Here is a 14044-nt window from a genome sequence, read left to right as displayed (position 1 = left end):
CAATAAATAGTTAATAGAAATTAGTAGCTGATTAATTTTTTAAACAATAAGACAAATTAATTTAAATTTGTGATTATATAAAAACTTTAAACATTTATGGTAAATTCGTTTTCTATATAATAAACATATGCCCAAATAATAATGATGGATCCTGTCATCCCAATAAACATCCAGCTGCTTCGGTATATTTAACTGTACAAGAGAAATGTTTGAGAAAAAAAATATATGCAATTGCAATGGAAAATACAAAAAAAGCACACTTTAGGAATCACTTTTGATCTTCAAATTAAAATGAACTTCATACGAGAAGTTGATGGTTGGTGTTGGTCTGAGAATCGGTCAACATTCTGTAGGAGAAAACAGAGTAATTGTTAACTCTATAAATACACTGAATAAGAGCAAATTTGAACAGTGTACTTTTATTATTTTTTACATATTTAATGGACCGAGGTAAACAATCTTTCAAGATCGAAAATTCATTTATTACTAAATAATATCAACTTAAAAGGTTAATTTATAAACAAAAACGTATTTCTTTAAACAACAATAAATCAAACTTATTAACTATGGTGTTTTATTTTTGTTATTTTAAGTTCAAAGACAATTTAAAACATTTTCATAAATCCATTTGTTATTCACTTTCCATGGCACAACAAGAATATCACGGGTTTTTCACTTACAATTCTTAATGTTTATATAAATATAAGACCTTAAACTATAATAAATTATTTAATTTTAAAAAATAATAGTGCTTTTCCAAACTACTTTTTTATATAAAGTTTAAACAAATAAAAACCAAACTTATATTAATTTGTAACTACTTATAACTTACTTTAACCTTTTAACTAATATTAAACATTAATTTTTTTTTTTTTTTTGTCATAATTAGAATATTCCATTAAATATTTACATTGAAGGAACATTGTGCAAAATAGATCTGTACGATATCACTTCCAGCCAAATCTGAATGTTTTAATTCTTCTAATATTGAACACTTCTAATTTATTATTTTTAAACAATTATTGCACATCTACGGCCATATTTTGAGTCACTCTAATGTATCAATAAGAACAATTTTGTAAATGGTAGTCCATAATTATATATCACATTTTTAAACCTAAAATTTGTAATGTAATATGAAGGGGGCGGGAAATAGTTTAAAAGACAAAATATTTTACAAAATTGATTGCAATACATTTGGAAGCTGTTGTTATGAAAAGTAAATGTTTGGTTTTTTAATAGTTGTTAACATTATCTAAGTATGCAAAATATTTTTGTACATTTCTGTTTTATTTACAGCAATCATTATTTACAAACAATTATTTGCACACACAAAAAAACTTACAACAAAGAATACCCTGGATATCAGATTTAAAAATTACCAAAATGATTAAGCATTGTTTTTCCTTATGTTAAGGAATCTAATAATCAAGAACATAGTACTTTCTCGAAGGCTCTGTTGTTCTGTGCATTGCTTCGGCAAGGTATTCAAATATTTTACGAGGCAGAACTGATTCCAGGTCAGAAGGATTGTCTAGCTGGGAAATAATTACAGCTCGACATCTATCCTGTAGATTAACAAAATCACGTTTCATAGTGACCAACACCATTTCAGTTTTAGCTGCTGTAGAGGAAATGATCGGGTACAAATTTTTTGTCACCTGAAAATCAATTGTCTTCAACATCCCAACAACCACTCATATTTCATTATATAATTGCATAATAAAAATGAAAAATCTGGTTAAAGAACGTATTTTAAAATAAATTGCAAACAAATGGCTATGAAGAGAATACCTTATGGAGATTTTTAAAAGCCACACCTAGACATTTGCCATCTTTATAAAACGTTATCGTTCCTGCAATGCCATCGAAAAGAATTCCGACAGTTGTTGGTTCATTTTCTTTAAATGGCTTTGTAAAATATGCCCACTTGCCGGAGTGAAACACAAGACCTTTATGTGACAGGCCCCAACTGTTTTCATCTTCTCCAATCAGGTTGACAAAAGCATTCACATGAACTCGTGCTGACTCTGTCGCTACACCGAACATCATACTTGTCCCAAATACCCGTTGAGGTATTCTGATTTCCCAATAATACCTTTAAGTTAAAATTTATCATTAATAAAATCTTGTACGTAATAAGTTCATTAGGCGATGCATTATTACCTCCCGTTGTTGAGAACACGAGTGCCTCTTACGGCTGCTGTTCCTGATGACCAGTTAGGGTGAAAATGTGCAATGTTTAAGCCATTGTCATAAAGTCGGACTTCGTGACTTCTGTCATGTCTGTTCCAGGTCCAATAGTCATCACAACCGTACTTTAAAGGGCTGTCTGCCTTTTCTGCTGTTGTCAACTTGTTGAACTTTACAAGATATATAATTTTTAAATGCTTGAACTGACTCCTCTAAGACGTTAGAGTATGGTGATATACTCACCTTTAAAGATTTACATAATTGTGCAGCTGCTATGCCATCCCTTTTTTCATTTGGGACAGCCTGCATCATTGTGCTCATATAAATATTTCCCACCGCCTCCTTTTACCCATTTCTAGACAACAAATATCAAATAAAGTTTTCACATGCATAATTTATTGTCGATATAATTATAGTTAAAGTAGGAAAACAAAAAAAAATACACCTGAAAACCTTTTTTTTATTTAACATATTGCACAAACCAACTTTTTTCTTTCTTCAATTGTCATTATAAAAATGCCTAGTACATTTTCATTTACCATCACATGCTTACCTAAAATATTGCACTTGAATTTGTAAGTGTAATAATATCAGTAAGGAAATGTATATTATCGGGTTGTCCGGAAAATAATGCAGGATTTTAAGTTTTCATTAAAAAAAATCTATATAAAATATTCTGTTTACGTTTACAGGATTACTCATTTGTATGAATGNTTATTTTGATTAAAGAACATTGCTTTAAAGTAACTAGTTTCTTTTTTTTTGTTTAATACCAAAATCCTGCATTATTTTCCGGACAACCCAATAAATGCAAAGCTTCATAAATTACATTAATAAAAAATAACAAAATAAAACTCTAAGCTAAGTAAAATAAGTAAAATGCTTATTAAGAATTTAAAACTATTGTACAGCGATGGTTGGATCTCTGGTCAATCTATTTAAAAAATTACAAACATTAGATGTCTTATTACATGAGCAATACTTATTTGCCTAACTTCAGACATGAAAGTGGTGCTGGAATTGTCATCGCTGATAATCCTGAGAATGGCATACAAAAGTGTAAACCCTCTTAGGACAAAATGAAATAAAATAAGACTTAAGAGAAAATTTTAAGAAGGATCAAAATAAATGATATGGCTAAAAAAAGTTTGATAAAATTAAATTTTTACTTTAAAAAAAAAACCTCAAAACTAACAGAGGGTCTTATTATGGTATGAAGATGAAAATGGAAAAAGGAGAAGAAGGCCCAAATTTCGACCTAGTAAAACTTCTAGGCTCTACACCATAAATTTTTCAAGCTCAGATGCATGCACATAACAAATAGTTAAAAAGGGATTAAACAGTGCACAACACATATTCCCAAATAACCAAGTTTTAGACTCAAACCTTCAATTCATAGTTGGACTTAGCGTATCTCCATCTCCTGGTAAAACAAAATCAAGTAACTGCGATGTGACAGGACATGAGGGGATTGAAGCAACAAATATCCCTAACAAAAGTCAACCAGTAATCTTACCTTTACGCTATATTTACAAGAAATCAAAAATCGCTCCTTTAAAATGGTTGGCTTCATCATCCGAAGTACCTACCAGTTCAAAAATCCTTCTTCCTATATCCATCTATATAATTCATTTGTTCGACCTATTCTTGAATATGCCTCAATCAACTGGAATCTGCACTACTACACTGGTATAAAACTTCTTCAAACCATTCTAAATAAATTCCTATATACACAATGATAAATCCTCTCATGCGCTCATTAAATCTTACTTCAATATTTCTAATCATAGCCACAGAAGAAAGTATTTTGAGATTATTTTTATTGTCAAATTATATAATAATTGTATAGATTCCCCAGAAATCCTTGGTAAAATCCAATTATATGTACCTCCTTGTCACGTCAGAAATCAGAAAAAAATATTTTTTTTTTTTTTGAACATGGAACAAATTTTTCAGTACACTCCCCGATGCATCGATGATAGAATGTAACAACGTAAGCAATACTGTGTGGTATTTAGTGACCATTAATTAATGATTATTTGAAGATCGTGAGTTGCGCTCTGGTGTGGCGTAGGCTTAGAAAAACATTTTCTTTATCGTGCCAAAGTTTCGATCTTTATTGAGATCATCTTCAGCGCTTGGGGTTTATAAACATTGTTTAAATTAGACAAATACATGTAAGATGTGAAAAAATGAATTTATACAATGATAGAAATTTTAGACTCAAAGTATTTATACTCACTCAAAGTGTTGTTTTTTTACATGTAGATGTGCCATTGTGTGTCGTGTTGAGAGTGCCAGTGAGATATTAATGTTTTTTGTTTATATATGTTGGATTTTGAAGGAGTCTCACGATCTCCAAATATGCAATACTGTTGATTTATTTAATATTTCTGTTTCCTCATTAAAATAATAGTTACTTAAATCACAACAATTTTATTTAGTTCAAAAATGTAATATGTTTGTAGTTATAATGCTTTATTATATCATTTTTTATATAGAGATTTTTGTATAATTCCTAGTCTTTATAATTATATAGACAGTGTGTTTAATTAAATCATTATGTTGTTTTATTTGTAAGGATTTTCTTGCCTTTCTCATGATGTATAGTAATGTATACATTATTCTTTATTAATGTAGAGTTAGTTATAAGCATTGTATTGTATATATTTTTGACTCCTTACTTTTGAATCCTTTTATANTATAATAATTTTATTATAATAAAAAAATAGGAAGTATCCTTAAGGAAGTACTGACGACTACATATTCTGGTAGGTACAAAGTTCACCTTCAGTTAACTTTGGTTTTAAGTTAGTGTTTTGTTTAAAGCTACGGCTACATTAAAGAGATTAACAAGTATTACAATTTTACGCATAAATTTGTATTTAAATTTCAAAATTTTAAGCATGCCGGACATACCCGTGATGAAGTGTGAACGTGAACGACTTAAAAAAAAAAAATCTTTATGCCTTAGAATTTAGTGCCATGGAATTATGAGCTCCGTTTTTCCAGTGCAAAAGCACTGTTACGTTAAATGGTCGCCCTTTTGGACACGCATTGTTTGACCAATTAAAAAAAAACAATAATCATTATTATAGAAATATTTCTCACTAAAAGCAAAACACTGGAATGAAATAAATAATATTTGGCCCAATTGAAATGGATTCGTCCGTTCCTTTTTCAACACGGTGATATGTCCTCAAATTAAAATTTCCCTAAAAAATTTGTTTTTTAATCTTCCAAATCATACTTAGATTTAAGTAAAATACAGTAAGAAAATTAAAAACATTTCAGTATTGTGAGTTTATTTTTATTCTGAAAATATGAATTAACGCAACATGCTCATTCAATACAAACACAAAATAATGTAATTAAAGCAATAAATTATTTTCATTATTATTGTATGAAATAATTTTTACACAGTGCAGAATTGCACATGATTAATTTACAATCAGTTAATTTTAAGAACCATACAATTTTTTTAGCTTACTTGCTATTTTGATTTATTTCATTTTGAAACTGACAAAAATTTACCTTTATATTAAATAAATACTAAATAAAACCGAAAAACGTCATTTATTAGATAAGAAAAATGTCAACGACGCAGTGAATAAAGAATCGGAATTCCGTTACGCTAAAGGTGGCAAAATTCCGATTTGAACACTTTCGACGATATATTTCGTTGAAAACTGTCCAAATTGCATTTATCAACTTAAGAAAAAATCTATCTAAATATGTTTAAAAGACCACGAAACTTACTGAAATGCGTCTCCGGTTGTCAACGTCATAGTAATGGATACGAATAAAGTAGGAACTTGCGCTAAGCCGTCCGCTCGATATTAGAACCGGCCACTCCCATGCCCTTTGAATCTATCGACCCATCAGCTGACTGAGGGATGACTCACCCCCTGATCCAATCTCATTAAAATATCGTTTAATTGATAGACATCGGCAAGTTTGTTTCTCGTACAAAATAGAAAATTTAAAGTAGAACGTGTCAAAACTGTCCTCGATCGACAGAGCGGGCTCGGTTTTCGAAAAGTTCAGGGTAGATCGCCATGGCGACGGTGTAAACCAAGGGTCAGCTTGAAAAAAGATCATCTATGATTGTGATCCAATGTTCGGAACAACTGAATCAGAAAATCTAGAAATTTGTTGTTTTGACCGCCTTATAAAAGCAGTTACATAAAAAAGTTCGAATTAGCACCTAGTTGACGTTCTAAAAGTGGTACAGGAAAAAAGCAGAGCTTTTCCAATATACACACATTTTTAGAAATTTATCGCACTAAAAATTAAATATAATTAAATAATAAATTAAAAATTTTTGTTCGTAAAAGAACATTAAAGATGACTAATAGTTGGAGAAATAATATGAGATCTCCGAATCACTCCTGTCATATCTTCATTGGGCAGTAGATGCCATTCGAGACCCTAGAAAACAAAAAATCCCCTGAAGTATTGCTTGAAGTAAAAAGAATTTGAGATGTTGCCGGATTAACGCATAAAATGCACAACTATAGGAGCATACCTAATCAGCAAATTCACCTATGCTCCCTTAATATCAAGAACACTTTTGTCCCTCAAGGAAGTGTATTAGGTCACTTATCAATTTTAAATTTTTCAATAGCTATGATATTCTAACGACAGCATAAGAACGTTCCGTTGGCTGGACCTCGCAGCACTAAACACATTCAGGTGGCCTAATTGTTCATATAGCTATACAAATAGTGTTCAGAGGTGAAAGCTTGGCACCAAAGACGCTGTTTTCTGTCCTGAATATTTCTTCTTCCAAAGTGTGAAACTTTCACCGGAATACGTGAAAAGCCGAGAGAGCAAGATCTTAACATCGATACAACTTTTGACTGATATACTTCAAGGAAGCGTCTTGGGACCTTTATTGAATTGTATTGACACATCTATGACATTTTCCGATAACATAACACTTACTTACACACACTATGAAGGGATCTAGCAGCACTAACAAGAGAGTCAGGTGAGATTACCGAATAGCAGTATCTGTGTGTTCATATAGCTAGTGTTCAAAAGTGAACGCTTGACAACAAAGAATCTTAAATTCAAGGCAACTTTTGACTGAATTCGTCAAGGAAGCGTCTTGGGACCTTTATTGAATTGCACCTTCAAATCTAATCCTACGTACGACAACATAGTGCTCAGTTTAGTCCAAAGCTAAGACGGCCCACCAAATCACTATATGTGGCCAAACTTTATTTTCTGGTTATCTCGACTTTACGGCATGAATCTTTTGGCCAACCTTTTTCTCCTCGGTATAGGATATTGGCCACCAAGCATGGCTTAATGGTGAGAGGATATTTTTTTTCCAAATGTTTCTTGAGTTAATGAATGTCTCACTTAATTTCATAGTGTAACATGTAACGACAGTTGCTCTCGAAACATCACTAGCTACACTTCGTATACGACTTGACACAACTTTAACCAAAGCTCTGAAACCTCCGAACGATTTTTTTCTTCTTTCTGGCCAGTCATATTCACGGGGACCATAACCAAGTAAGCGGATAAACAGGCTTGGTCACTTCATTCTCGACTTAACTGTGCAATCAGTCTTTAAAGCTCTCTTCTTAAATTGTTTTAATTACAAATAACTTCCTGACTTCACACAAGTGAAGATATTTGCTTCTATTCGATAAGATAGTTGAAATTGATTGAAAAAAATTGATAATTAATTTTTATGTAGTATTTTCAATAAATAACAAGCTTTTTAGTAATCCATCCATAGTAATGGTTATAGGGTGACTAATTGCACGCTGGTATCTTTAAGGTCTATCTTTAATACCCGCAACACATCGAATTAACAAATTAATTAACTGGATGTTAATTAATGCATTTCTCAGATACCTACTAGGGGTTCATAAACCATGCAAGATAAATCAGTTTTAAAACCTTCAGCTAATTACCAGAACTCAATGTACGAGGAGCAAAAATTCAGAAGATTAATAAAAACCTTGATAAAAAAAAAACTATTACACGATGCTCCACGGCTTAATTGGAGAACTTGAGATGAGGTACTGAGTAAGGCCACTGGCATTGTGAATCATACAACGCCAACTTCCGTTATGATTATTTTTTATCACTAAGCACATTCTCAAGAGCGGAATCTATTTTCGTCGAACGTCTGTTTACGGAAACGCCTGCGATTCAAATAACGATCAAAACTTTTCAAAATCGTAATTGAGGGAATGGTAGATTTTTAAGACATATTTGCGTAATCAAATTGTCTGTCAGATTGTGTGCGGGTACTTTATTTAGTATTAATTGAACAAATGTTAATAACTTAAGGAAAAAACCGTACAAATAGCGACAATAAATGTGTGGTGTTTAGTGACCGTTACTTGATGATTATTTGGAGGTCGTGAGATGCGGTCTGGTATGACATGGTTCTAGAATAACATTTTCTTTATCGTGCCAACGTTTCGATCTTTATTGAGATCATCTTCAGGGCCTGGGATTTATAAACAATGTTTAAATTTTACAAGTACATGTAGGATGTGAAAAATGAATTTAAACAATGCTAGAAAATATTAGATTTAAAAAAACTATACAATGCTAGAAAATTTTAGATTAAAAAAATGAATTTGTACAATGCTAGAAGATTTTAGATTCAATCAAAGTATTTGTAACATGAAACATCAATATCTCTCTGGCATTCTCAGCACGAAAGACAAGATTGACACATCTACACGGAAAACAAACATTTTGAGTGAGTACAAATACTTTGATTGAATCTAAAATCTTCTAGCATTGTATAAATTCATTTTTTTAATCTAAAATTTTCTAGCATTGTATAAATTCATTTTTTTAATCTAAAATTTTCTAGCATTGTATAAATTCATTTTTTTAATCTAAAATTTTCTAGCATTGTATAGTTTTTTTAATCTAATATTTTCTAGCATTGTATAAATTTATTTTTTTCACATCCTACATGTATTTGTAGATTAAGATGATCTAAATAAAGATCGAAACGTAGGCACGATAAAAAAATATTTTTCTAAAAATGTGTGGTGATTAGTGACCGTTAGTCGATGATTATTCAGAAATCGTGAGATGCGGTCGATTTCTGAATAATCAGTTTTTCTAAAACCACATCACACCAGACCGCATCTCACGTCCTCCAAATAATCAGTGACAATAAACTAGTCGTTACAAAAAATTAAACTGAATAAATTAAAATGATAAAACCTATTATAAAATGTTCTTAGGATTAATTACTCACCTTCAATTAATCTTTAAAATAATGAGCTTCATACTTTTGGTCATGAAGTTGTTTGATTTTCTGGTCAATAGTGTACTCCTGTATTTAAGCAAAATTTGGACTCTTCAATACCAAGAATTGGTAGGATAAATTCAATTTATTACATTTATTAACTATCATCTTGGTCTGCCTATGATAATAATATTAATATATTAATTTTATTAATATTCAGAATACAAAATCTTTTTTAATTTATTTATTACAAATACAAATTACATGGACTATGTCCATCGGTAGGAGTTTTTTTAAAATTCATATATGAATTTTTTTTTAAATTATATAAAAATACACTGGCAGGCAAAAAATTCCACCTACTCATATAACTTGATTTGTATATATTTTTATATAGTAATCAGTTTCAGGTTTTTTTAAAGTTTAATAATTGAGTCTTCGTCTAAAAAAGTAAACAAATTTGCTAAGGAAGATGAAAAAAAAATTATGTACAGATAAAATTAGTTTTAATTTTGTTTTAGATTTGTAATTAGCATTTCAATATCGCTTATTTCCTCCTCTTGCCTTAATTACATTTCGAACACGCCTCGGCATATTTGGCTCTTATTCGTCTTTTGAGGTTACCCCATAAATGTTCGATGGGGTTCAAGTCTGAGAACGTGCTGGCAAGGCTAAGACCCTGATGTTATGCTGCTGAAGAGCGACATGTGGGCGCTAGGATTGTCGCTGATTTCATCGAGGATAGGCAACGCATGATGTTCCAAAATTTCATCCACATAGCGAGTGGCTGTCAAAGGCCATCCACGAACAACAACCAACTCTGTGGGGCTGTCCATTGAAATTGAACCTTTGAGCTACGTTGGAAAGGTTGGCTCTGGGAAAAATTACAGGCTTCATACCTTTCATTTCGCCTTCTCCACACTCTTTCACGCCCATCTGGAGATAGTCGAGCAAATCTACACTCATCTGTAAAAAGTACAGCAGACAAATCGTCCAACGACCGATGGCTGTGTTCTCGAACAAATGCGAGCCGGTCAACTCTGGTCCTCTTAGGGGGCGAAAAGCCATCAGTCTATACTGATTTAATCTTCTTCGAGCAGTGCGTTCAAAAATTTGGACACCTCGAACTTCCTGGAGCTGATGAATCGCTTGAACAACAGTAAGGTTCCGGTTTCGCAAAATTCTCAAAGTCAAAAAAACGGTCATCCTGTGGTTCTGTTACCCTAGGGCGTCCAGAACCGGGCCTTCTATGGTAAGACCCAATTTCTCGAAAATATCTAGCATACCTGATATCCATCTTCAATAAGTGCCACACCACACTCAACATCTTCAACACTAAGTGGCATTTTTAAGTTTAGAATCAAAAATTAAGAAAACAAAGATGAAAATTAAATAGTTTATTGCTTCAGAATTCAAATGAGACTGAATAATCATTTTAAATTCCGTAAAAAGAAAACACGGAAAAATCCTTTATCCTTGTTTTGGATTAAGGATTAAGTGTTTATCTCTAATTGATATTCACAATTTAAAACATAGCATAAGCAAATATTTATTGGTAAAAACAATGAGACAAATTGAGGGCAGAATTTTCTTTTATCGAGAAAATAAAAAATGATCAATTGGGTGGAATCTTTGTCTGTCAGTGTAGAAATATAAAGTCCCTAAGTAAACGTTTTCTGTAATTATAAGATAGCAGCATGTAACTGACTAAATTCTCCCAGTTGGTACCATGAAAATAATTTATAAATTCTTCCCACTTTAATTTTTCTGTTTTGAAACACCTTTTACAATAATATTTTAAGATTGGGATATAAAGCGGTGCGTGTTTTCAATAGCTACACCAATTTTACTGATCCTGAGGTAGACCCACTGAACAATTTAGTTGCAATAATCCCCCCCTAATCTTCAATATATTGTAGCAATAAAATATCCAATATTTTTATTATTCATAAATTATGTCTGACAAGTTGAACATTTAAAATTTTATATATAACACGTAATTTGGGTGCACTTCTAGAATTATTGCTATAAAACTTCACTTTTCCTAGTAAATCGTTTCCATAATTAATATATTTTTCATAAATACGGTCCAGGCTGAACTCGAATTTGCAGCATAACTAACATATTTCCTTGAACCAGTCGATTTTCCTAGTTAAAATATAATCTGGCAAATATTTTTTTAAGGTGATAGCCAATGTGAAGCCGGAATGTGTAATAAAAGACAGGGAGTCGACACTAGATCAAAACTACACGATTTTCATTAACGTCACAAAAATTTAGTGAACTTGAAACCTTTTGTACTTCCTATTTCTATTCTAGCCATAACTCAATTCAGATAGTTCATTCAAGTCTGTATATGAAGATGGTGGAACTCCTCGAACTTTGTTAAAATCGCATTGTCACAGATTGAAAACCGCAATAAGAGGCGTAGAAGGCATAAATCCTTACCGGACGTCATATTATACCCTGGGTGGCCCTTTTCATTTCTCTGGTCTTTTCCCAAAATGACCACTGCAAACCCTTAAGAAGTCAGCGATGCGGTTACGATTTGTTAGCCTGGACGCATTCACGGCCGCACGGTAAATCTAAAAGTATAATTCATTTCAAGTCCTATCTCCAGTGAAGAGATACGTTTTTATATTCGTATAGGTCGATTTTCGATCTTCTTGGATTTTAATTTTCGTATCTAAAGTAAGGATTTCCCAGCGCATCTGCCAACTAGAGACTCCAGGGGCTCTTTCCATAAAGGCGTTTGACTTCAATATTTATAGGTCGAGTTTCTTTAGAGTTTCCCGGTCACTCCTACTCATTGTGATCATGTGAATCGCATCGGTGACAGTTCTGTTGAAATGTCATTGCCAGTTTGCAAAGCAGGGGGCTCAATAATTACGTGAGACTCAGAGTCTGTTTGGCTCCTCACAGCAGGGGTTGCTCCCGTTTACAGTCAGCCAACTATAACACATTTTGTCCTTGTCGTGACTAAAACGGGTTCTGATTCTAAACTAGAAACTGTTCAATTTCACACTCAAAATTAAAATTGATGGAGTATGTAGTTACTTATTACATAAACATTAAATTAACATACAGTAACAAGCACGTGAAAGGTTTAACAATTTAAGCTGAAGTTAATTCAGGAATAAATTTTGTAATCAATTATTTTTTCCGTGTAAGGTTTTGTTCTTTATTATGTTCTTTATTATCTTATCAATTATTCTTTCCATGTTAAAAGTCAGTGTCACGAGCGGGATTCAAACCCTCGACCTTCGGGTAAATAAGTCACTACTCTACCACTTGAGGTAGAGTAGCGGCGTATTTAGCCGAAGGTCGTGGTTCGAATCCCGCTCGTGACACTGATTTTTTGTCTCAACCAAAACCTTACATGGAAAGAATAACTAATTGAAAGATGTAACTTGGTCAATTGACCACTAAAACATAAATGAACTAAATTGTATCATGAAATGGCCGCACGGGAGTGTTTATTAAATTATTTATTATGTTGTAGAGAAAATTCTACAATTGAATATGAAATTATAAGGGTGGTCACAACCCTTAACCCATAGTGAAAGAAAAAACACTGCCATTTTAAAAAGGATATTTCTAGAAAATGGACATATTTTTTTGAGAATCGAAGGAGGAACTGGGATTAAAAATTGCCTTCCCCAAGTGGCAACTGATCTACTTTTCTCTACCTGCCATTGAGACGTTGAGTATGCTGTAGTTTTAATACAGCTTAATACAGTTCCATGAACCACCTTGGAGCATCGAAAGTAGAGACGATTAAAATTCGGTCAAAAATGCTGCAAGAAAGACCAAATGGTTGGTTTTGACTATCCATAGACATATATGCATCCGCACGCCAATAGTTCTCCATCGCGTCAACTCCAGTACTGTTAATATACATCAGCTCGGATTAGGTCTTTGAGGTTTGGGTGTAATTTTTATGTCCATTGGTTCGGGGACAGCGGCACTAGAAAAGCTCGAGCAGTCGGCGTTGTTCACTGAGCGCGCCAAGCCAGGTTTGCGACGATCTCTTAAGAGTCTCACTCGCTCGGCATCGGACATCGGGATTGATCCAAAGCCTCCTTTTTTACATGAAACTATTACAGTAAATATGGAATTACTTAATAACCAAACTTCGTCAGTTCGCTGTACCTCAATGCAATATCTCAATATACTCAGGATTGTGTTGCCATTTCTGAAAATACTTTCGGTAAAAGCGTTCTATTACAAACTAGACGGTTGTAATGTTGTCAATTTGGATACAAATCTAAGTAAGCACTTGTGTAGTGCCATTTAATTTGTACTTTTAATTATACTATGTCGCAATAGACCCCGAGTTGGTGAAATTCGAGAGAAGGATGATCTTGTTGAGTGTTTACCGACAATTAAGGGTTGGCCGACGGGGGGGACCCAGGGGGTCTACTCTGGCTGATTTATCGATTCCATTGTTCTGGCAGAACAGGAGGTCAGCATCCCTAACGTACCAAAGACGGTCATCTAATGTCCGCGCTGATTTATACCTCGCAAGCAGACATTAACCTCGCAGCGAGGGGCCACCGGCAGTTCAACAGTGCCGCTCAATCGCAATAGTTTTCGGAAGCGAACTTTTAA

General features: G+C 32.9%; 1 protein-coding gene across 2 annotated transcripts; it reads right to left on the bottom strand.

The window, feature by feature from the left end:
* Positions 1-862: 862 nt before the first annotated feature.
* Positions 863-8145, bottom strand: LOC106665875 (SPRY domain-containing SOCS box protein 3). 2 transcript variants are annotated; one of them, XM_024228448.1, is made up of 5 exons: positions 8127-8145; positions 2437-2548; positions 2167-2363; positions 1795-2098; positions 863-1661 (listed from the first exon to the last, which is right to left on the bottom strand). In XM_024228448.1, exons 2-5 carry the CDS (start codon positions 2512-2514, stop codon positions 1422-1424), a joined length of 819 nt encoding a protein of 272 aa, XP_024084216.1. In that variant the 5' UTR covers positions 2515-2548; positions 8127-8145; the 3' UTR covers positions 863-1421. The 2 variants fall into 2 exon arrangements, with proteins under 2 accessions (XP_024084216.1, XP_014248161.1); XM_014392675.2 differs by lacking the exon at positions 8127-8145 and adding an exon at positions 5953-6057.
* Between the last annotated feature and the right edge of the window lie 5899 nt (positions 8146-14044).

This window comes from Cimex lectularius, unplaced genomic scaffold (assembly GCF_000648675.2).
Source record: "Cimex lectularius strain Harlan isolate CLEC.00 unplaced genomic scaffold, Clec_2.1 scaffold238, whole genome shotgun sequence".
Taxonomy (NCBI): domain Eukaryota; kingdom Metazoa; phylum Arthropoda; class Insecta; order Hemiptera; family Cimicidae; genus Cimex; species Cimex lectularius.
Note: the sequence above shows the minus strand (reverse complement) of the source record. Positions and strands in the feature narration are given on the sequence as shown.

What these genes read in the sequence shown, in the direction of transcription:
- LOC106665875 (XM_024228448.1), bottom strand. Translation starts at nt 2,514, where the DNA reads ATGAGCACAATGATGCAGGCTGTCCCAAATGAAAAAAGGGATGGCATA. An exon ending in AATTATGTAAATCTTTAAAG is followed by an intron (nt 2,364 to 2,436) that starts GTGAGTATATCA and finishes TATCTTGTAAAG; the next exon opens with TTCAACAAGTTGACAACAGC. An exon ending in CTTTTAAAAATCTCCATAAG is followed by an intron (nt 1,662 to 1,794) that starts GTATTCTCTTCA and finishes ATTGATTTTCAG; the next exon opens with GTGACAAAAAATTTGTACCC.